At 41.9% G+C, this 25,604-nt stretch overlaps 1 protein-coding gene across 2 annotated transcripts in view; it reads right to left on the bottom strand.

Moving 5' to 3' along the window:
- Positions 1–25,604, bottom strand: part of patj (PATJ crumbs cell polarity complex component) — a 384,258-nt gene that overhangs the window by 107,196 nt on the left and 251,458 nt on the right. For both annotated transcript variants that reach the window (XM_060830432.1, XM_060830434.1), the window contains 2 exons: positions 16,498–16,589; positions 2,150–2,219 (listed from right to left, as the gene is read on the bottom strand). In XM_060830432.1, coding sequence (XP_060686415.1) covers positions 2,150–2,219; positions 16,498–16,589 — 162 coding nt within the window. The remainder of the gene's footprint in view (positions 1–2,149; positions 2,220–16,497; positions 16,590–25,604) is intronic.

Here is a 25,604-nt window from a genome sequence, read left to right as displayed (position 1 = left end):
GATGTCACCAGTACAGTGGACAAGGGTGAATCAGTGGATACTGTGTATCTGGACTTTCAAAAGGCTTTTGACAAGGTCCCATACAAGAGATTAGTAAGAAAAATTAAAGCTCATGGTATCAGAGGCAATGCTTTGACATGGTTGGCAGACAGAAAACAAAGTGGTGGAATAAACAGGTGCTTTTCAGAGTGCAGGCAGTGACAAATGGGGTACCGCAGAGTTCAGTGCTGGGACCCCAGCTGTTCAAAATGTATATTAATGACTTGGATGAAGGAATTGAATGCCATATCTCCAAATTTGAAGACGACATGAGCTGGGTGGCAGTGTGCGCTGTGAGGAAGATGCTAAGAGGCTGCAGGGTGACCCGGATAGACTGGCTGAATGGGCAAATACTTGATAAATGCAATATAATGTGAATAAATGTGAGGTTATCCATTTTGATGGCAAAAACAGAAAGAGTGACTATTATCTGAATGGAGCAGTTGAGGAAAAGGTGAGGTGCAACAAGTCTTGGGGGTCATGATGGAACAGTCACTGAAGATTGGTATGTAGGTGCAATAGGTGGTGAGGAAAGCTAATGGCATGCCAGCCTTGTTGTGAGGGGATTTACGAAGGGGAGTAGGGATGTCTTGCTGCAGATATACAGGGCCTTGGGTGAGGTCACCTTGAGCTTTGTGTACAGATTTGGTCTTCTGGTCTGAGGAAAGACTTTTGTGCTCTTGAGGCAAGCCAGCAAAGGTCTGCCATATTGATTCTCAGATGACAGGACTGACATATGAACAGAGACCAAATCAAATGGCCTTGTACTCACTAAAATTCAGAAGAATGAAGGGTAATTTCATAGAGACATATAAAATCCTGATGGAAGTGGATAGGCTAGGTGCGGAAAGAATATTCCTGATGTTGGCGAAGTCCACAACTAGGGGTCACAGTCTAAGAATAAGGGGTAAGCTACTCAGGACTAAGATGAGGAAGAATTTCTTTATTCAGAAAGTTGCGAACTTGTGGAACTCGCTCCCTGAAAGCAAAAGGGGCCAATTCATTAGAAATACACAAGAGAGCTGGTTGTGACCCTTCCAGCTACAGGGATTCAGGGATATGGAGAGAAAGTGAGAGTGGAATACGAAAATTGCATGATCAGCCATGATTATATTGAATGGTGGTGCAGGCTTGAAAGCAAAATGGTCTATCCCTGTACCTATTTCCTATGAATCTATTAATAAAACACCTATACAATTTTCCAATTTGTTGGGGAGATGCCAGTGTTGTCGGAGATACCCAATGGTAATGCATGAAAGGAACTCATTTCTGTAGGACTTTGGGTTATGCATCATTAGCAGTGGAACAGAAAAATAAAATGGCCTTCTCCAACTGCATCTATTTTGTTAGAGGTCCCCTAGCTCTAGAATTCAAGTTCATTGCAAGGACTGATTTTAATTAACAGTAATGGAAAACATTTAAGGAAATGCAATGAAAGGAAATGCCACTACACTAAATGGTAGGAAGTCTTTTTACCCAATTAAACCTCATGTTGCTGCAGATAAACAGGAGATGTTGGGCCATGTGCAAGATGGTTACTATGGCCACCTGAAATTCATTTTGACATTGACAAAGTATTTCTCAGAATTGGCCTCGTTCAGAAGGTTATACAACTGCTTGTGAACAGGAACTTTTGGGGACATGAAGCTCAATTATAACAAGCCACAGGCAATGTGAGCAGCTGAGCATTTCTTGTACACTTTCCTAATATTTGTTCATACCTGCACCGGTTTTACATCCACAGAATTGACTTTGTGCATTTAGATATCAAGAGCTAAAAAATACTGCTCAATAAATGCGACTATCCTCATATTGAGGATGAGTTGAGAATGTGTTTCTAAAACTCATTTAAAGGTCATTCCTGGATTAGAATTTTCTATATAAAAGCCACAATTATTGCATTTGACAAATTACCAAAATTGTTTCCTTAATAAGAATGGTGATGGAGCAGTCTTACAAAAACGGCTTTCTGCAATCTCTTTCATTACATTGAATGTTTGACAATTAACCTTCATTACAAACTTTCACATTCACACACCAGATTAGACATTTTTCAAACTACTGAAAAGCAACTGCATTAAATTTATAGCAATCCGATCAATGTACTTACCTCACCAGCATGTAAATTAGATGGTACAGGGTAAGGAGTAACTGCCATTTGGTTAACCGCATCTTTGTTTCTGCAAAAAGAAAGAAAACAGAAATATAATTCTAAAATCATACAGGACTTCAGTGAGGCATCAACTGGAGTAGAGTGAGCGATTTTGATTTCCTCATTGCTGGCCATAAGACCATAAGATATAGGAGCAGAATTAGATTAGTTGGACCAGTGACACTGTTCTGCCATTCAATTAAGACTGATAACATTTCTGAACCCTGTTCTCCTGTCTTTTCCATGTCGTCTTTGATCCACTGATTAATCAAGAACCTGTCTATGTTTTATATATACGCCTGAAATGTAGTGAAACTAAGGTTCACTTGACTGACTCTTGGGATGACAAGAATTGTCCAAAAGGAATCAACTAGGCCTGTATTCCCAGAGATCAAAACGAATGAAAAATAATCCCATTGACAAAACAAAACTTTTCTGGGGTATGACCAGGTGGATGTTGAGATAATATTTCCTGGAGAGTCTTTGAATTGTCTCTCAGTTCTGAGGAAGAGTCACTTGACCTAAAATGTTAACTCTGATTTCTCTCCACAGATGCTGCTGGACCTGCTGAGCATTTCAAGCAATTTCTGTTTTAATCATTTGGAGCAAAGGGTAAGGGAAGTGAATTCACTCAAAGGTGAGTAAATCTTTGGCATTGTCTACCACCAAGGCCTGAAGGTTAGAGAATATTTGAGACAGATATGAATAAATGTTTGGATTGTATCCTAAGCACTCATTCATTTACCTGATATCCTACTCACCTAGTATTTGACAAATTTTACATCCCTGGCACCATTCACCTCACCTACCTGGCACCTTAGCAATCAGGAATATTTTATCACCCTTACCCACCAGCCACCCTAAACTTTCACCCACCTGGTATCCTAGTCATCCCAATCACATTAGCTATCAAATTGGCTGACAATCCTGCTGGACATTTAAATCACAAAACACAGCATAGTTACTGCTGCAAAAGGGGGCATGATCTCTAATGATTCAAGGACCCCTGGGCAGGTTTGTAATAGAAGACCCCTATCCAAAAAACTGTAACGGTGATGTCATCTGAAAATAAGGCGGTCATTTGTAATTTGATCAGGGGTGTAGAAAGAGTTTTCAAACCTGATCAAAATATCTGGGTCAGAGTTACTGTTTCAAGTCAAAAATGACCTTTTTTCCAAACTAAAGGAAGGAAGAAATGTGATAGGCTATGTGCTGTAGAAAGAAGCAAGGGAGAGGAAGAACAAAAGCTAAGGTCTAGCCTAGAATAAAGGTTAGGAGAGATTAAATGATAAAGATATCATGGAACAAAGGACAAAGGGTGTAGTAATGGCTGTAATAAAGAGGCATGCGTTCATCCAGACTGAAGTAAATGGGGGTGGAATTCACATTCTGAGACCATTGAACTCAACTTTGAGCCCAGATTATTAAGATTAAGTGCTGTTCATCAAGCTTGCATTGAGTTTCATTGGAATAATGCCACAAACCAAAATGGTGAGTAGCCACATATTTGGGTACATTTGCAGACTAAGAAGAGGTGTTCCGCAAAACAGTCACTTTGTCTGTGTTTGGTCTTCCCAAAGTACAGAAAACCACATTGTGAACAATCCATACAGTAGAAAAAAATTAAATTAAGTACTTGTAAATTGCTGCTTCTTCTAGAAGGAACTTCTTCTGACCTTAGATGAAGAAAGAAGGTTAAAGGGTAGGCATTACATCTTCTGTGATTGCATGAGCAGATGGTTTGGGAAGAGAATGAGATGTTGACGGGGTGATCAAGGAGTGGGCTGGACTCTCACAGGCGAATGCTAACAGGGGGCAGGACAGGAAGATGAATTTGGAAGTGGCATCATACTTTTACAGAGCATGAGGAAGGGTAGGTGAGGTAGTTGTGAGAATAAGTCAGCTTTTAATGACTATTTGTAGACAAAAATGAAGGTAGAGAAGTTAAGGGTAAGGGTTGTCAGAAATAGGCTGTGTAAATGTGTGAGAAGGACTCTGTAGGGATTCCATTCTTTCAGCTTTTCCGTCTCCAGTACATCTGTTCACGTAATGCAGCCCTGCACCACAGCCCTTCTAATGGGTCTTTATCTTCCCTTGAACAAGGACTCTCTCACCACTGTGGTTAGCAGAGTCATCATATATATCCATGTGACCATAAGATATAGGAGCAGAATTAGGCCATTTATTCCACTGAGATTGCTCCATCATCAGATCATGCCAGGTATGTCTCTCAATCCCCATTCTCCTGCCTTTTCCCTGTAATCTATGATCCTCTTACTAATCAAGAACCGAGTCCAAGCCATTTAATGCACTTCTTCATAAGATTCCCCTTCTCTATTCTCCCCACAATCCCCCCATAAACAAATAATTATCTTCTGCCATTACCTGGAGATCGATCACATGCCACTACTAACACATGATCTGCCGTCACATCCTCCCCCTCTCCTGTACCATTCTAAAGGGACCATTTCCTCAGCAATGCTCTGGTGCATCCTGCAATTACCCCGAACACTTCACTTCCTTCTCATACAAGTGTTAGACGTATAACGCCTGCCCTTTTACTTCTCTCACCTCATTGTCTAAGGCTACAAGGCTCCTCCTTCCAAGAGGAGCAGCAATTTACTTGTATTTCTTTTAAATTAGTAAACTGTGCTTGCAATAAACAAACATTTAAAAAACAGGCATTCCAATATGTTCAAAGATATGCCAAAAAACAGCTTATCAGACTTGGGAATGTTTTTTTATGAGCTTATAATTGTTTGGAAATTTTGCCCTTTCCAACTCACGCAAAACATATTATGGCTTTCAGGTGCAAAATTCATGTGCCAAGCTCAATAATGAAAGGGTCTTTTTTTTGTTTTCTATGTCAGAGAGAGAGAGAGAGAGAGGGTGAGCGAGAGAATGAACCAGTAATATCATTCAGATAGCTTAGTGCAGCTGTGTCACTAATAATGGCAGTCCAATCCTTTCAGTCCTTCACAACCGCTCCAGCTCAATTCCATATTTCAATATATTATTGCACAACATGCAATGACAATCTTATTATTTTCACAAGTGTCAAACTCTCAAAATGCACTGCAATAAAATGATCAATTGCTTCCTCTGCAGTTATTGGGGTCCTCGTAATTGTGGCTATACCTTTACAAATGTGCTATTGTATGAATCATGAGCAACCATAGATAGATTATTTTGCAAAACATCTACCTCCATATGTTTTTAAGTCATGGGGAATGTAATTATACACAGGACAATTTTCAATGTCATTACTGAAGACAAGTTGTGTTCAGTGTCGAGCAGACTGCATTTAGAGGCAGCAGACTGCAGAACAGCAGACATTTCAATTTATGCTCCATGAGCAACCAGTTGGCTGCTGTTATTGGTGGAATATGATTAGCCATCATCTGTTCAGACTTGATCTTGTACATGAGATCTGTAACCCTTCACCTACACTTACATTTGCCTTCTCATTCAAAAGATCATGCCAGAAAGTCATTCTTCACATTGTAATTTTTGCTTCAAAAGCATAACTTTCAGTAGAAAAGCATAATTTTGCCTTTCTCTTCTATAATGCTTCAATTAAGTTCTCGGAAAGTACCATAACCTTCCATATAGGTGTGCCAATCAAATCACCCTATTATGACCATGGTTTATCAAAGATATGAAGAAATGACAGCATTTACTTCAAGGCTGGTCAATGGACTGCGAGAGGAAGGTCTGCCCAGTAAATTAGTAAGCATGAGGACAAAAAAACAGTAGTGTACGAACATCGAGACAGTCACCAAAATCAGAAACCTCAGCACCAACTTCAGGGCAACTTGGGAGGGGCAGGAAATGCTGGCCTAGCCAACAAGACCCACATCCTGTAAAAGTGTGTGCGTGAATAAAAGTAACATTTGAAATAGTTAAAATGGCAAATTGCATCATGAGGAAGTATGTTGAAGCCAGTATACAGGCTTGCAAATTATTTGCATAGCCAGCATGTGCTTGAACCAGAAAGGTATGAAGCTGAGCATAATATTGCTCTTGAGACTGATCAGCATATTAAGTGAAGATCATAGTGTTGGACAATCTGCAACAACTAGCAACTCAGATTTGGTAAATCCTGGGAAAAGCAACTGGAGCATGTTATGTCAGTTTGATTTGCAGGGTGGGTGAAATCAGATAAGTGTTTCTGCTCTAATGGAAAATCAAAATATGGCATTTTCTGGAAATCTGAAAAATAAAAAGCAGTGAAACATCTCAGCATGTTTGGTAGCTCTGCAGTGAGGGAAACAAAGTTAATGTTTCAACTCTTTTATCTCCTCAAAGTGACTCTTCTTCAGAGTCTCTGAAAAACACTTTTTTATGCAGTTGAAATAGGGGAGAAACAGCATGTGGAATGGGTGAGGGTGCCATAGTAAAACACTAAGGGAGCACTAATGGAAATAGAGGAGTGATATGGCTGACAATAGACAATAGACAATAGGTGCAGGAGTAGGCCATTCTGCTCTTTGAGCCTGCACCACCATTCATTATGATCATGGCTGATCATCCTTAATCAGTATCCTGTTCCTGCCTTATCTCCATAACCCTTGATTCCACAATCCTTGAGAGCTCTATCCAACTCTTCCTTAAATGAATCCAGAGACTGGGCCTCCAGTGCCCTCTGGGGCAGAGCATTCCACACAGCCACCACTCTCTGGGTGAAGAAGTTTCTCCTCATCTCTGTCCTAAATGGTCTACCCTGTATTTTTAAGCTGTGTCCTCTGGTTCGGCACTCACCCATCAGCAGAAACTTGTTTCCTGCCTCCAGAGGGTCCATTCCTTTAATAATCTTATATGTTTCAATCAGATCCTCTCTCAGTCTTCTAAATTCAAGGGTATACAAGTCCAGTCGCTCCAGTCTTTCAGCGTAAGGTAGTCCCGCCATTCCAGGAATTGACCTCGTGAACCTACGCTGCACTCCCTCGATAGTCAGAATGTCTTTCCTCAAATTTGGAGACCAGAACTGCACACAATACTCCAGGTGTGGTCTCACCAGGGCCCTGTACAGCTGCAGAAGAACCTCTTTGCTTCTATACTCAATCCCTCTTGTTACGAAGGCCAGCATGCTATTAGCCTTCTTCACTACCTGCTGTACTTGCATGCTTACCTTCATTGACTGGTGTACAAGAACACACAGATCCCTTTACCTAAATTGATTCCATTTAGGTAGTAATCTGCCTTTCTGTTCTTGCCACCAAAGTGGATAACCATACATTTATCCAATTAAACTGCATCTGCCATGCATCTGACCACTCATCAATCTAACCTGCCCAGGTCACCCTGTAATCTCCTAACATCCTCCTTACATTTCACCCTGCCACCTAATTTAGTATCATCAGCAAATTTGCTAATGTTATTACTAATACCATCTTCTAAATCATTAATAAATATTGTAAAAAGCTGCGGTCCCAGCACTGATACCTGCGGTACCCCATTGTCACTGCCTGCCATTCCGAGATGGAGCCGTTTATCACTACTCTTTGTTTCCTGTCAGCCAACCAACTTTCAACTGAAAATGTGTTGCTGGTTAAAGCACAGCAGGTTAGGCAGCATCCAAGGAATAGGAAATTCGACGTTTCGGGCATAAGCCCTTCATCAGGAATGAGGAGAGTGTGCCAAGCAGGCTAAGATAAAAGGTAGGGAGGAGGGACTTGGGGGAGGGGCGATGGAGATGTGATAGGTGGAAGGAGGTCAAGGTGAGGGTGATAGGCCGGAGTGGGGTGGGGGCGGAGAGGTCAGGAAGAAGACTGCAGGTTAGGAGGGCGGTGCTGAGTTGAGGGAACCGACTGAGACAAGGTGGGGGGAGGGGAAATGAGGAAACTGGAGAAATCTGAGTTCATTCCTTGTGGTTGGACGGTTCCCAGGCGGAAGATGAGGCGCTCCTCCTCCAGCCATCGTGTTGTTATGTTCTGCTGGTGGAGGAGTCCAAGGACCTGCATGTCCTCGGTGGAGTGGGAAGGAGAGTTAAAGTGTTGAGCCACGGGGTGGTTGGGTTGGTTGGTCCGGGTGTCCCTGAGGTGTTCTCTGAAGTGTTCCGCAAGTAAGCAGCCCGTCTCTCCAATATAGAGGAGGCCACATCTGGTGCAGCGGATGTAATAGATGATGTGTGTGGAGGTACAGGTGAACTTGTGGCGGATGTGGAAGGATCCCTTGGGGCCTTGGAGGGAAGTGAGGGAGGAGGTGTGGGCGCAAGTTTTACATTTCCTGCGGTTACAGGGGAAGGTGCCGGGAGTGGAGGTTGGGTTGGTGGGGGGTGTGGACCTGACGAGGGAGTCACGAAGGGAGTGGTCTTTGCGGAACGCTGATAGGGGAGGGGAGGAAAATATATCCCTGGTGATGGGGTCCGTTTGGAGGTGACGGAAATGACGACGGATGATACGTTGTATACGGAGGTTGGTGGGGTGGTAGGTGAGAACCAGTGGGGTTCTGTCTTGGTGGCGGTTGGAGGAGCGGGGCTCAAGGGCGGAGGAGCGGGAAGTGGAGGAGATGCGGTGGAGGGCATCGTCGATCACGTCTGGGGGGAATCTGCGGTCCTTGAAGAAGGAGGCCATCTGGGCTGTGCGGTGTTGGAACTGGTCCTCCTGGGAGCAGATGCGGCGGAGACGAAGGAATTGGGAATATGGGATGGAGTTTTTACAGGGGGCAGGGTGGGAGGAGGTGTAGTCCAGATAGCTGTGGGAGTCAGTCGGTTTATAATAGATGTCTGTGTTGAGTCGGTCGCCCGAGAAAGAAATGGAAAGGTCTAGGAAGGGGAGGGAGGAGTCTGAGACAGTCCAGGTGAATTTGAGGTCGGGATGGAAGGTGTTAGTAAAGTTGATGAACTGTTCAACCTCCTCGTGGGAGCACGAGGCAGCGCCGATACAGTCATCGATGTAGCGGAGGAAAAGGTGGGGGGTGGTGCCAGTGTAGTTGCGGAAGATGGACTGTTCCACATATCCTACGAAGAGACAGGCATAGCTGGGTGCCCATGGCAACTCCTTTAGTTTGGAGGAAGTGGGAGGATTGAAAAGAAAAGTTATTCAGGGTGAGGACCAGTTCAGTCAGTTGAAGGAGGGTGTTAGTGGAAGGGTACTGGTTGGTGCGGCGGGAAAGGAAGAAGCGGAGGGCTTTGAGTCCTTCGTGATGGGGGATGGAGGTGTACAGGGACTGGATGTCCATCGTGAAAATAAGGCGTTGGGGACCGGGGAAGCGAAAATCCTGGAGGAGATGGAGGGCGTGGGTGGTGTCCCGAACGTAGGTGGGGAGTTCTTGGACTAAAGGGGACAGAACCGTGTCGAGCTATGCGGAGATGAGTTCGGTGGGGCAGGAGCAGGCTGAGACAATGGGTCGGCCGGGGCAGTCAGGTTTGTGGATTTTGGGCAGGAGGTAGAAACGGGCGATGCGGGGTTATGGGACTATGAGGTTGGAGGCGGTGGATGGGAGATCCTCTGAGGTGATGAGGTTATGGATGGTCTGGGAGATGATGGTTTGGTGGTGGGAGGTGGGGTCGTGGTCGAGGGGGCGATAAGAGGAGGCGTCCGCGAGCTGGCGTTTGGCCTCAGCGGTATAAAGGTCGGTGCGCCAAACTACTACCACGCCTCCCTTGTCTGCTGGTTTGATGGTGAGGTTGGGATTGGAGCGGAGGGAGTGGAGGGCTGCACGTTCTGAGTGTGAGAGGTTGGAGTGGGTGAGAGGGGTGGACAGGTTGAGTCGGTTAATGTCGCGGCGGCAGTTGGCTATAAATAGATCGAGGGCGGGTAAGAGGCCAGCACGGGGTGTCCAGGTGGATGGGGTGCTGGTTGGAGGCGGGAGAAGGGGTCGTCAGAGGGTGGGCGGGAGTCTTGGTTGTGAAAGTAGGCACAGAGGCGAAGGCGGCGGAAGAATTGTTCAATATCTCGCCGCGTGTTGAACTCATTGATTCGAGGGCGTAGGGGAATGAAGGTGAGGCCTCTGCTGAGGACTGATCTTTCATCCTCAGAGAGGGGGAGGTCTGGAGGGATGGTGAAGATCCGGCATGGCCGGGAGCTAGGACCTGGTGTGGGACTGGAGCTGGGGGTGGGGGCGGGGTTAGGGGCGGGGACAGAGATCGACGTAGGGGTGGGGTTAGACGTGGTGACGTTGCTCGGTGTGGGGGTGGGGTCAAGCGTGGGGGCGGGGTAATGCTTGGTGACGGAAATAAGCGTGGGGGCGGGGTTACGTGTGGTGGCGAAAGTCGGCGTGGGGGCGGGGTTATGCGTGGTGACGAAGGTTTGCGTGAGGGCGGGGTTACGTGTAGTGATGAAAGACAGCGTGGGGGCGGAGAAACATGAGGCGTTGTGGTCCTGCAGGTTAGTGATGTCAGTGGGGGCGGAAGTCGCTGCGGCGACGGCAACCGAAGGGGCGGAAATGGTTGTGGCGACGAAAGAACCGTAGTCATTCCCAGTAGCCGCGGGGGTCGCGAGTCCGTCGGCGATCTTCCTGGCGATCGTGGAAGCGGTTGTCTGTGCGGTGATCGCCGGGGCGGTTGTTTGGGTGGCGATCGCGGAGGCTCCGAGGTCGGTGGGGGCAGAAGTGACGTCACGGTCGGCAGCGGCCGTTGGTGCCGCGGGCACTGTAGCGGCCACATGTGTAATTGCGTCCAACAGGCCGATAGAAGATTCTGGAACAGTTAAGGAGCCACGAGTGTGGGGGTAAGTACATGAAAGTTTTCAGTACTTATTGTCTTTAATTTCTGATATGGCTAGGAAGAACTGTTTGTTTAGTGTGTGGATTCTTCTGTAGATGAAGAACAGCAGGAGTCCTTTGCAGGTCTGTGAGAGTGTTGTCCTGAGCTGGGGTAGGGCTGATTGCAGGGAACGTAGGTAGCGACGCATGGCTGCAAGGGTGGAGCGGAGGATCCGGAAGAAGGTCTGATGCTGGAGGCTTCGGATTTGTTGTAGGTACAGGTTGTCCTGGTTGGGTCCAAATTTTGTTGGTTGGAATGTAGTTCGGAGTCCGTGTGGGATCAGTCGGTTCCGTAGGCAGGTGCTGAGGAAGGAGATGTGGCTGTGGTAACGAGTCTGTTTGAGAATGTGGCTGAAGAGTTTCTGTGCAGAGGAGATGACCTGGGAGGTGCAGTGAGAGAGGACTCACTGAAATCCTTGTAGAGGGAGGAAGAGAGCTTCTTCAAGGAAGGCATCCTTGCAAGAGGATTCGCAGTAGGTTAAAATCTTCGGGTAAAAAATGAGGTCTGCAGATGCTGGAGATCACAGCTGAAAATGTGTTGCTGGTTAAAGCACAGCAGGTTAGGCAGCATCGAAGGAATAGGAAATTCGACGTTTTGGGCATAAGCCCTTCATCAGGAATGAGGAGAGTGTGCCAAGCAGGCTAAGATAAAAGGTAGGGAGGAGGGACTTGGGGGAGGGGCGATGGAGATGTGATAGGTGGAAGGAGGTCAAGGTGAGGGTGATAGGCCGGAGTGGGGTGGGGGGGCGGAGAGGTCAGGAAGAAGATTGCAGGTTAGGAGGGCGGTGCTGAGTTGAGGGAACCGACTGAGACAAGGTGGCGGGAGGGGAAATGAGGAGACTTTCAATCCAAGTTAGTACTTTGCCCCCAGTACCATGCGCCGAATTTTGCTCATTAATCTCCTATGTGGGACTTTATCAAAAGCTTTCTGAAAGTCCAGGTACACTACATCTACTGGATCTCCCTCATCCACCTTCAGAGTTACATCCTCAAAAAATAGGTCTGAACAGTAGAAAATAGTTGGCTTTGCTAAGCGCAAACCAGGCAGAGAGATGGGGAAGGCGTATAGGTGGGGTGATGAAATCAAAATGGATGAATGGGTTTATGCTTTGAAATTCTTCAGCTCTTCAGTCCAGATGGTTGTAAAGTGTCTAATGAGGAATGAGGTGGTGTTTCTCCATCTTATATTGGACTTCAGTGGAGTACTGCAGCAGGCCTAGTGCAGAAATGCTTGCATGAGATTAAGATGATGTGTTGAAATAGTAAGCAATTGGAAAGTGAAGGTCTTTCTTATGAACAGGGAGCAAGTACTTTGGAAAGGAGTCACCCCAATCTATGCTTGGTTTCATCAATGTACAGGAGATCGCATTGTGAGAGGTGAACGCAATAGATTAAATCGATAGAAGTACACGTAAAGATGGGCTCATCTGGAAGATGTATTGGACAATGAGGAGGAAACAAATGATACAGCAATCATTACCACACCTGCAATTGCATCTAAATGAGCCAAGGGCAAGCAAGAGTGGTGGTGTTGATGTGTGTTAAGGCAGTGTTACAGGTGATAGTGGATTGCACCAGAGTGTCATTGACTGAGGAACACTGACGAGAGAGCAGGAGAAGATGGTGCCTTTTCAGTTTCTATCATCTGTTTAGATTTCATCAACAGTCTGTTCTGGTAAATTACTTGCAATGTGCTCTAATCATTTGGTTACTATGTTGCAAGTCTACCATTTTACCATGTGTTCTGTCATGTGTTCTGGGACCTCGACATTTGTTATGCCCATCCTTCTTGTAATATGTGAAAATTGAAATGTTTTCAGTCCCTTTTAAAGTTAGATGATCCTACAATGTTGAAGATATTTTTGAGTTCCTAACACTCACTATTTGATAGACATTTTCATCCCTGAACCTCCAAAGAATTTTTTCTGCATACACTGCTCACTCTAAGACAGTTGCAAACTCACAATTTGTTTGGTCAGCTACAATTTTCAGAGCATATTGTTAATCATAGTATAATTTCTCTCAAAATGTGCATTCCTGCTGCTCGTACTTTGCGACAATATTCAAATTCTCACTAATACGCCTGAATCTTTCATTGACAGTTTCTCCTCCATTGTCCACTGAGAACTGAGCCCTCGCTCCCAGTCTGGTCCATCTTTTCATTATGTTGTGAATAATTATTCCTTTATCGTTACTATACATTACTGTTGATAAACTAATGCTGGTTGCTATTGTTAATAATAACGCATAACTTTAAGTTTAATTTCTACATTTTTATTTTGTATGTTAAGAAGGAGAAGACATGGTTTAGTTTCTTTTAGATTTTTTTCTGAGAGTGGTGATGCTCGTTTTCACTCTGAGAGCTTACTTGTCCAGTATTTATGGTGGAAGATACGTTGAACCAACCATTAATATGAAAACATACAGGGAACGGGTTAAGTACCATTACCCTCACTACAGAAGTAGCATTAAACAAACTAATGGGGCAAAAGGTAGATAAGCTCCTTGGCTCTCAAGGCTTGCACCATAGGATCTAAAAGAGGGAGCTACAGAGATAGTGGATGCATTCCTTGTAATTTTCCAAAAATCTTACGAATCTGGAGAAGTATCAGAGGATTGGAAAACTGCCAATGTGACACCCTATTCAAACAGGAAGGGAGGCAAAAAGTGGGTAACTATTGGCTGATCAGCCTAACATCTATCGCTGGAAAAATATTGGAATCAATTATTAATGAATTAATAATAGAACATTTGGAAAATTATAATCTAATCAAGCATAGGCAGCATGGCTTCATGAAAGGGAAATTATATCTGATTACTTGATCACAGTTTTTCGAGGTAGTCTCAACCAGATTAGGTGAAAGGGAAGCTGTCGATATGTGCTATATTTGGAATTTCAGTAGGTATTTGGAGGTACCTCACAGAAAGTTAAACCATTAGATAAGAGCACATGGTGTTGAAGGTAGTATATTGGCATTAATAGAGAACTGTCAAATGGGCAGGAAACAGCGAATGAGTATAAGGGTTCTTTTTCAGGTTGGTGACCTCTGAGCATTGGGGTTCCATAGGGATAAGTACTGGAACCCAAATGTTTACAATATATATTGCAAACAACACAAAAATCGTTGGAAAGGCAGATTGCGAGAGGGACCTAATAGCACAAGTGTCAAAATGGATTGATAGGTTAAGAAAGTGGGTAAAAGGTTAGCAAATGGAGTATAAAGTGGGCAAATCTGAAGTTATTTATTTTAGAAGGGAGAATAAACAAATAGAGTATTATTTAAATGGAGAAACCTGTAGAAAGCTGCAACAACACAAAAGGGACTTGGTGTACTTGTTCACAAAACCCAAAGCTAACACACTGAATGCAACAGGTATTCAGGAAGTGTATTGTAATGTTGGACGTGGTTGGAGTATAAGATTAGAGAAGTCCAACTACTAATGTACAAGGTGTAGGTGAAACTACATTAAAAGTATTATGAGCAGTTTTGCTCCCCTTGTTCAAGAAAAGATATGAGTTTAATTGGAGGCAGTGCAAAGAAGGTTCACTAGGATGATCCCCAGTACATAGGAATTGTCCTATGAGCAAAGATTAAACAGGATGGGACTCTACCCATTTGAAGAATGTGAGGGGATTCTTAAGGAACTTAAAGGGTAAATGCTAAGAGGATGTTTCCCCTCATAGGAGAGTCTAAGACCAAACGATGTATTCTCAGAATTAGGGGATGCCAATTTAAGACTGAGATGAGGAGGACTTTTTTCCTCTTTCAGGGGGTTGTGAATCAATGGAACTCCTTACCACAGACACTTGAGGGGACAAAGTCGTTATATATATTTGAGCCCAAATTAGATAGATTCTTGATCAGCAGGGGAATCAAGGGTAATGGGGAAAGGGCAGGAAATTGGAAGTGAAGAATATCAGATTAAACATGATCCTACAGAATGGCAAAGCAGGTTCCAGGGACTGAATGGCCTACTCCTGTTTCTATTTCTCATGGTCTTATCAACTGCAATTATAACACTATGTCTACAAAACTGACAGAATTCAATGAAATTTAGAAACCAACTCTGTGCTGATCTGATCAATGGCTTCATCAACAATAAAAATCAGTTAGTGAGAATTGGAATCAATCTAGAGATATTAGTGTCTTATATGGGCCAGATTCAACTAATAAAATATTGAAAACACTTTAATTACATTAAACATCAGCACTTAAGTGCATCAGATTTTGATTAATTCATTCTCAGCATCACATTGTTCGACACAGACTATTTGATAGATAAATATCATGGAGATCATGAGGACTGCAGGTAGTAGATAGTCAGAGTTGATAAAATGTGGAGCTGGATAAAGCACAGCAGGTCATGCAGCATCAGAGGAGCAGGGGAGTCAACATTTCAGGCAGGACCCTTCATCAGGTCGAGAGAAGGAAAAGGGGTCTGAGAAATAAATAGAGGGAGGGGGTGGGGCTAAGGGAAAGGTAGGTGCGATGGTGATGGGTAGATGTAGATAGAAGGTGATTGTGATTGGTCAGTGGGAAGGGATAGGTGGGAAGAAAGATGGACAGGTTAGGTGAGGTCACGGGGGGGGGGGGGGGGTTGGGCAGGGCACAGAGGGAAGGCTGGCCGTGGGATAATTTGGTGGATGAGGAGATTTGGAAGCTGGTGATTTCTATGATAAGACCATAAGATCGTAATATCCCAAGGTGGAAAATGAGTTATTCTTCCTTCAGTTTGCATGTCCCTTTATTTTGATGATGGGGGAGGCCCAAGAAGGATATGTCATTGGGGAGTGGGAGTTAAACCGCTGGCAACTGGGAGATGGGTATAACTGGAGCATGCAGACCATAGATGCATTTTGAATTGATCCCCAAGTTTGCGCTCGATCTCGCTGATGTAAAGGAGACCACATCAGTAGCAACGGATGCTGTAAATCACGTTTCTGAAAATGTTGGTAAATCTCTGCCAGACCTGGAATGATTTTGTGGGGCCTTGGATGGAGGTGAGAAGGAAGGTGTGGCACTGGTATTGCACCTCCTACAGAAACAGGGAAAGGTGCCAAGTATGGAGGAGAGGTTGGTGGGGAGGGTGGACGTAACGAGGGAGTCACAGAGGGAACAGTCCCTATGGAAAGCAGATAGGGGTGGGGAAGGAAGTATCTTTTTGGTGGTGGGGTCAGACTACAGATGGCGAAAATGGCAGAGGATGATATGTTGGATTTGGCGATTTGTGGAGCAGAATGTGAGGACCAGGGGACTCTGTTGTTGGGGAGGGGGCAGGGATTGAGGGCAGAGGGGCTGTAGGAAATGGAAGAGATGTAGTTGAGGGCATCATTGATCATGGGGAGGGGAAATTATGGTCCTTGAACTAAGAGTATAGGTAATAGTTGGGATTGAAATGCCAGGAACAAGTAATGATGGCAGAATTGTATTATCAATACAAATTTGAATTTTATATCAAATAACAATTTTGAATGCGATAAAGATTCCAAGTTTTTCATTCAAATAAGGTTTTAATGTCAGGTCCTACATTTTTGTAATTTCTGCACTGATTATTGATTAGATAAAACAATACACATACAATGACTGCAATGCTGTTACCTTATCAGGACAATCTTGACATTGTTTGGAGCATTCTTTATAATTGCTGATGCATTTTGATGGCTTCTTCCATAAAGTATCTGGCTATTAATCTGAAAAAGTAAAAAGCTAATGAGTGACAGTTACAAAATATACTAGCTATTGAAATAATTAAGCAACATAGCAACTTCCAGTAATTACAATTTAGAGAATGTATTACTTAACAATGTAGAATTTTGCATTTTTACGGAACTTGCATTACAGTAGTCAGAAGGTCTCAAGATTTCAGAGGAGAGTACTGATATAAAAATCAGAAGAAATCAGTCAGATTCAAGTTACTGAAAATGGACTGAGAAGTCAGTGTGGATTGAAATTTTTTTGGACTGGAGGACAGCATACATGCACAATTTGTAAACAAAATAGAGTTTATGATGATACAAAATCAACTAGGAAGAAATCAATGGGTGGTAAGTAGGGTTTCAGAAGTAGACAGTATTATCAATATGGGAGTAAACAATTTGTTGATGTACAGTTTAAGACTCAGTTCTGGGTCAAACAGAATTGCAAAATGGGGTGGAATCAGTGGTAAGGGAGTGACATTCATGGGGCCTGGCACGGTAGGGCGCGAGATATGGATTAGATATCCTCAATGTTGTAAACAATCTTGTTTCATTCATGATGTAAAAAATGCAAGTATTTCTTTGATGTCATGCTTTGATAGCAGGTGGATTGGAAGTTACTCATCTAACTTCTCAGTAGTTTCAGAATACAGACAAGGAAAGCGGTTACTGAAAATCATTCATGCTGGCAAAAAAACTTACCAAAGATTGTAAAAGAATTTCTCAGTTGAATATAATTTCAGTAAATGGCAATCTTATAATTCTTTTACAAAAACACAGGCTTATTATTTGAGTTGTTGGAACCTTGGTAATTTAATTTATACATTTTACTGATAAGCTATCCTATTAGAACATTACTTAGATTGAATTGAACTTATTGTCATGTGTACTGAGGCACAGTGAAAAGCTTTGTCTTGCAAGTAATACAGGCAGATCACAGAGTTAAGTAGCACAGATAAGTAACAGGCAAACAGCGGCAGAATTAAAAATGCAGATACAGGCGAATGTTAAGAATTTGTGGGTCCATTCAGTATTCTAACAACAGTAGAGTAGAAAGTGTTTTGAAACCAGCTTGTGCATGTGTTCAGGCTTCTGTACCATCTCCTCAGTGGTAGAGGTTGTAGAAAAACATTGCCAGGGTGTTTTTGCATACCTTTATCTGAGTAACTATAGAACTGGCTGAGCACACAAAAAGAGGATAATATAACTCAAGGAAAGGTGCCTGATTTTATTTAGTCAAACAATGGCTCCTTAAAATGATATTATAATGAGCTACCTTACAAAATGTAATCACTTGTTGGCAAGTATGACAGTCCATTGGCACACAGAAAGTCCCATAAATAGCAGTGAAATAAATGACCACTTAACCTACTTTGCTACCAGTGAAGCATGAATGCTGATTAAGACATCAAGAGAACTATGATCTTCCTTCAGAAAATGCCATGGAATCCTTTACATCCATCAAAATTGGAGACAGTGCCTATGCTTTGTATCTCATCTGAAAGGTCAGCTCATTTAACAATGCAACATCTCTCTGAAATGCACTTAAGTGTAACCTGGATTATGCTTTCATGCTCATGAGTGGAGATTGAATTTTCTAACAGGAAGTCAAGAGGACTATCACTGAGCCAAACGACTTGAGGAGGCAGTTTAAGTCCATAAAATAAGTTGCAGGATGCTCTTCACTTGTACAATGATGCTCAAATAGAAGGAGGACTTGACAATGAAGAGGGAAGCACAGGACATTCAACCATAGTGTTTCAAAAACAAATAGTTCATCTGGAACAGAAAAGGTCTGTAGTCCTCAAACATTTTAAATATTTCTTTGTGGGATGTGGATATCACTAACTATTGAGCTTTCAGCCTGGAGAAGGTGGTGGCAAGCTGTCTTCTTGGACCGCTGCAGTCCTCAGGGTATTGATACAGCAACACTGTTTTCAGGAAGGGAGCTCCTAGATTTTGACCCAGCAGTAACATACAGAAACCTGTTCCAGGTTCCCAGCTTGTGGAACAGTCATGAAGTGGCAACGTCACAGGACTAGCAATCTAGAATCTCAGGCTAATGTTCTAGAGACATGGTGATAGGGTAGATGGTGAAATCTGAATTCATCAATAAAAATTCTGGAATAAAAAGCCAGACTAATGGTAACCATGTAGTCACTATCATTTGCTCATCAAGAAGCCCATTCAGTAATGTTCTTTGGAGAAGGAAATCTGCCATCTCTATCACAGTCTGATCTACATGTGACTGCAGACCTACACCAATGACCCATTGCCCTTCAGACATTTAGGAATGGGCAACTTAAATGCTGGCCTAGCCAGTAATGCTCACATCCCACGAATGAGAAAAATAGTCAGGTTGAAGGAAACATGCAGGTGGTAGCATTAACATTCACCTGTTTACTTGTCCTTCTAAGTGATAGAGGTCAAGGGTTTGTAAGGTGTTATTGGAGGAACATTGGTGAGTTACTGCAGTGCATTTTGTATATGATACATATGCTTCTGTCATTATGCACAGGTAATGGAAAAAGTGAACGCTGAAGGTAATGTATGAAGAGCCTGTTAAACAGGCTGCTTTCTTCTGGACAGTGCCAAGCTTCCAGAGTGTTGTTGAAACTGCACCTAACCAAGCAAGTGGAGAGTACTCTATCACACTCTTGACTTGAGCCTAGTAATTGATCGATTTGCACTGGGTAAAGAAAAGGTGGGTTACTCACTGCAGAATACCTAGCCTCTGACCTGGTCTTGTAAGCACATAATTTCCACGACTGATCCAGTTCAGTTTTTCACCATTGGTAATCGCCCTGGATGCAGAATTCAGTGATGTTATTGCCATTGAATGTCAAAGGGTGGCACTTAGATCCTTTCTTGTTTGAGGCTGTCTTTGTCTGGTACCTTTTGTGGTGCAAATGTTACTTGCCATTTATCAGTCTAAACTTGAATGTTATCCAGGTCATCCTTGCAGACAAGCTGAGAGAAAACCAAGTGTGCAGAAACTGGTCTTTCTCAGATTGGCAGGATGTGACACGTGGGGTCCTGCAGGAATTAAGTACTGAAACCTGAACAATTGACTATTTAAATCAATAACTCAGATGAGAGGAACAAAGACACAATAGCTAAATTTGTAGGTGACACTAAGATATATAGGAAAAAGTATGTTGTGAAGATGACATACAAAATGTAGCTTCAAACAACTGGGCAAAAATTTGGCAGATGGAGCAGAATGTGGGAAATGTGAACTTGTTTATTTTGGCAGGAAAAATAAAAAAGGCAGAGAAGTATTTAAATAGAAAATAACTACAGAATTCTGAGATGCAGAAGGATTCAGATGTTGTAGTGCATGAGTCACAACAAGTTAGTATGCAGATATGTAAGAGATTCAGGTAGTTAATGGAAAGATATCCTTGATCACAAGAGAAACTGAAAATGAAAGTTAGCATGGCTTCAGTTATACAGTACAGGGTATTGATGAGAACACATTTTGAACACCTTGTATTTAAAGAAGGATATAACTGCATTGGAGGTGCTTTCAGAGGATTTTAATAAGACCTGTAATCATTAGTTTTCTTATGAGGAAAGATTGGGAAACTGAGCATGATTCCACTGGAATTTAGAAGCTTGAAAGGTGACATCATTGAAATGTATAAGATCATGAATGGTTTTGATAAGGTAGATATGGAAGGATATTCCTCTTATGGGTGAATATCCAGAAGTAGGGAACACAATTTTAAAATTTGTGGTCATTCTTTTAGATGAGGAGACTTTGTTTTCTCTCACAGGGTTAAAATTTGGAACTCTCTGCTTCAAAAGGTGGGTGAGGTGCAGGTAGATAGATTCTTACTTGGCAAGGGAATCAAATTATTGCTGGTAGACAGAAATCTGAAATTTGAGCAGCCATGAATTTACTGAGTGGCAGTGCAGACTTGACACACAATGGCCTATTTCTGCTCTGAATTCATATGTTCATGTGTTGCTTATGAACACAGAATGCTTCACTATTTGAGCCATCATGAATGCTAGGAGAAAGTGAGGACTGCAGATGCTGGAGAGTCAGAGTCAAAAGTGCTGCTGTATTTTTCCACGATAATGAACGGTGCTGAACATAGTGCATTCATCAATAATTATCCCCACTTCTGACCTTATTATGGAAGTAAGATAACTAATGAAGCAGATGAAGATGATCGAACCTAGTACTCTATCCTGATGAACTTCCAGCCTTTAAACATTAAATGCTGCAAAGCTGCTAAGTATCACTGGAAATGCCAGGGAAAAATTAAACATTAATGGGGATGAGGACATCAATAGTTAAAGATGCCAATACTAACAGCAATGCGGCAATTGGTGCGGAGAAGTGGAGTTTGAAATTCAGAACACGCTGGTGAGGAAACAGGGCAAGCTGTTTTCCAGGAACAGAAAGTAAAGAACACTGGGATTGGAGAAAGGGAGCAAGTCTGATAACCTTTTATTCGATTGCAATCTCAGAGTTAGCACAACTTCACAAAAATAGTGAGATGGAGGGGTGACTCTGGAGAACCTTGTGTGATACAAGTTTACTTGAATATAGGAGAAAGGAAAAGTCAAAACACAATCAGCCAGGATTATTTATTTGTAGATCACAATTTCAAAGAACAGGTAGTTAATCGCTGAAAGGTCTGAGAGGAGAACTTGGTGTAGAGATCGCTGTGGAGTTTTAGATGGTAAGTGTTCTATGAGAGAATTTGGGGTGTGGAGGATAGCAAGATGTCTGAATGACAAAAAAATGTCAGAGGAATTTGAGTACCATAGGGATGGGCTTATTGAACCTAGCATGTTTGCACTGGGCTAAACAACAAATTGACAATGTAAACGTTCTGCTCTATTTAAATTCAGAATAAGTAGCTAGAAAATTTTCTCTTCAATAGCACAGAAATAACAGAATAATTTGAATTATTTAAAAGATCACTTGAACAGGCCACTAGGTCTACGTGAAGAGAAGGAGAGTTGTTTTTATTTGTCAATGATGTTATGAATGCATTTATACGGATATAAACTGGGCAAGTCCAAAACCAAGTGAATGGTTTCAAATAGTTTAAAAATCTTCAATTCTGCAGGATTTGTGGTGCTTGTCTCTTATTGGTTGGTGGTTATTTCTAAATAGAAATGGTGATTGGTTAGTTTTGGAAATGTCTGTACATTTTTTAAAAAAAACTCTCTGACAGTGGTGAGCTGATTTTAATCTCTGGCTGGAAGCCAGTGGGAGCAGTTGGTAATTTGAGTGGAAATGAGAGTCAGAGGATTTGAACTGACATGCTTCATTTGAATGTGCCAGTCAGGTGCTTTGCCATTTCCAGCAGAAAGTGGCAGCTGGCCAGAAAAAGCAGATGCTATGTCCTGGAGCACAAATGTTGCTAGGGTCCTGTGGCTATGGGGAGAACCCACGGCAGAAAACATTCAGACTTTCATTGTGGGGCTTGGAGAAGTTACTGATCTTGATTCCAATAAACACTGGACAAACAATACACACGATCCCACAAAGGTGAAGAAAGCAAATGGGGAAATACTCATGGCCATACCATCATATAAAACTTCCAGCAATCATGCAAACAGATTGCCTGCCTTGTTGGTTGGGCTTGTTGCATAAAATAAGCAAGTCTCACAGATAAAACATGCCTATTTTGAAAATGACTAAGGAATACTGACAATTATGGAAAGCAGTTAATCTATTGATAGTAATATACTTCTAAACCAGACCAAATTATAATAGTTCTGAAATTTGATATAAATTAGAAATGGTCAATCCAGGCAATGGTTTGTAGTTTCTTGTGGCAAATAATAATTAGATGTAGAGGAGTACTGCCCACAGTCAATTTTATTAACTGGAGCTAAGTGTTCAGCCAAGCTTACTGTTTTCATATCCTTATTCATTGTTTCGGTGAGGGAACGTAATAAATGCTTTGGTGTTTCTTGATAGAATAATGGGTCTTATTTCTTTTGATAAAAGTCTCAAGGCTGTAAAGGCCTGGTTATTTAGCAAGTCATATTTAATTTTTTTAAAGCGTTCATTATTGTGAGCTCCAATATCTTTTGTTATGGTATTTCTCTTTGAAAAAAATTCATCTTTCATTTCCATAGGATGTCCCAAATTGCTTTATAGCGAATGAAGTATTTTTTAAGTTACCATTGTTTTGATGTTGTTCCACAGCAAGATTCCACAAACAGCAACATTATTTTATGTGTTGTTGATTGAGGGATGCATACTGGCTATGGTTAATTCTCCTGTACTTCTTCAAAATAGTGCAATAGAACAGCTTATGTGGCAGATGCGACCTTGATTTAACACTTCAACTGAAAAACTGCAGCATTGTCAGTCTTGATTTGTGCACTCAAACTCTGGAGTTAAACTTGCAACCTTCTGATTCAGAGATGGAAGTACTATAAACTGAGCCACAGCTGGCATTTTGAATAACAAATATTAGGTGATGGGCCAAGAGAAAGCTGAGAAGTATTGGGGAGAGATTCTAGCATCTGGGCTGATCAGAATAATTTATCCTCTCTTACTATTTACCAAGATGATATTCTTCTTAGAATTTGTGGCTGCAGGATTTTCCTTTTAGTATTTGATATTTGTTGAAGCATTTCTGTATTCTGTGTGACTGAAACTTTAAATGTATGGTAAGTGTAATAATAGACTTTGAGATTGCCATTTTGTCTCTGAACATAACAAATGAACTTAAACAGTGATTGCTTCTTTCTCTTCACATATTCACCACATTGCCAAATTGCAAGACTTCTTTATTTTTTTAAGCATTTACTTTCATTATATTTCAATTGCTATATTGAAAAACCAAACAGACTAAAAAGAATGCAAATAAGCAATTTACAGACCACCATAGCATGCCAGTTTGTAATGATTTTCAACTAATTTATGTCCTTTTGTTGAGAAAAAGAAGGTATTATAGGTCCATCAATTTTAATTGATGACCCAAATGGTAGCCAACAACTTGACTACACTCAGATGCAAAGCCTCATGAGAGCCAAATAGAGGTGGTCAGGGTCAGCAAAAATCCATATCTAATTACAGCACCACCATTATACGAGAACTGTAACACAGGGGTACATATATCATTGTAAGAAAACAGCTGAGTCAATCATAAATCTAGTCGAACATGGCAAATTTTCATTTGTCTCATGAGGAAAAGACCTTAAACATTTGAAGTACATAGATTGCCAATCTTTCTGGAAATACTAGCATTTAAATTAGTTTTTCAAATTAAAATTAAAATACTGGATGAGGCAGCCAAATTACAAAAAAAAAAGACAAATTTAGATGCATGAATATAGCGCATTTTAAGATTTTAAGAACAATGATCTGGAAAGTTGGAAATTTGGATGGTCTTTCACTGTGAATTTTTACAATCATTGCAAAAGCTATGCTTTTCAGAGTAGCCTGTGGTGAATATACCTATCAAGCAGTCCTCATTTTACATTCAGTAAGTAGCCAATGATGAGAGATTATAATACAAACACAACTAAGCTGATGCAGTGAATAGTTTCAGTTTCCCTCAGCGACTACTGAGCAGGAAAGTTATCATGCTTTCAGCAAAAATGCATAACGAATGCAAGAGGACCTGGACCTGTAAAGGAATCAGCATCATTTTCTTTAAGCTGCCATTTCAATTTACTAAAACATCCATTTCCTTTTTCTACTCTTTGTGTTGTGACATGAATAAAGGGGTGATGTCAGGCACAGTCTAATCTGGAATAAGTTGCCAACTCATCATCTTTCCATCTTTTTGTTCAATTTAATATTAGTCACAAAAACAAACAAATAAATTATTTGCAATCCAAAAAGAAAACACTTTCATTAAATACTAAGGGCAAAATATTGGAAATGCTGAAAATATAAAATAAAAATAGTAAATGCTGGAGAAATTCAGCTGATGTTTAGAGTATAAAAAACAACATTTTTTTTAGCTCCTTTCAGTTCTGAAAACAACTTGTTTCAGACTTGAAATGTTACTTTTGTTTCTCTCTCCACAGATGCTGCTAGACCTGCTGAGTTTCTCCAGATCTTCAGTTTCATTTTTGTTCACAGAGTCATAGTCATAGTCATAGTTCAATTATTTCGACATGAAATAGTTCTCAAACTACTGTTGTGTTGGTTCTGCATATCACTTCCCTTTTGAGTGCTTCTAAAAGTCAACTGAATACTGAAGCTTTGAAAATGAATGAGAATTCATTCAAAAGAAGGTTATTTTCTTGGCAATAAATTGCCACTAATCCAACATTTCAATCATACAGCCCAGATCAGGTTAGAGCCATGTGTATTTGTGCAAATATACACAATATATAAGGATACGAATGCCCTTTTAACTGATATACCAGTGCCAATGTTGAGGGCAGGGATGGGGTTTGCACTGAGGTGGCAGGGTCACTGGAGCATTCCCGTTCAGTGAAAGCACTCTGAAGACTACAGATTACATAATTGGTCAATGTTAAACTTTATTTTCAGAGTCCAGAAGGAAAGCAGGATTTTAAAGGAAGAGAAGTAGGTGTGAGATGAGGTTTAGAGAGGAAATCAGAAAATGGGAACTAGAGAGGAAATACATGAGTCAAATAATGAGTCATTATTTAGCGCAGGGTAAAGGCTTGTAGATAGAGTCATAGAGATGTACAGCATGGAAACAGACCCTTCGGTCCAACCCGTTCATGTCGACCAGATATCCCAACCCAATCTAGTCCCACCTGCCAGCACCTGGCCCATATCCCTCCAAACCCTTCCTATTCATATACCCATCCAAATGCCTCTTAAATGTTCCAATTGTACCAGCCTCCACCACATCCTCTGGCAGCTCATTCCATACACGTACCACCTCTGTGTGAAAAAGTTGCCCTCTTTCCCCTCTCACCCTAAACCTATGCCCTCTAGTTCTGGACTCCCCGACCCCAGGGAAAAGATTTTGCCTAGAAAAGAACAGCCCCAGCCTGTTCAGCCTCTCCCTGCAGCTCAGATCTTCCAATCATGGCAAC

The sequence above is a fragment of the Hemiscyllium ocellatum genome, chromosome 9, assembly GCF_020745735.1.
Source record: "Hemiscyllium ocellatum isolate sHemOce1 chromosome 9, sHemOce1.pat.X.cur, whole genome shotgun sequence".
NCBI lineage: Eukaryota > Metazoa > Chordata > Chondrichthyes > Orectolobiformes > Hemiscylliidae > Hemiscyllium > Hemiscyllium ocellatum.
This window is presented reverse-complemented; position numbering and strand designations above follow the sequence as displayed.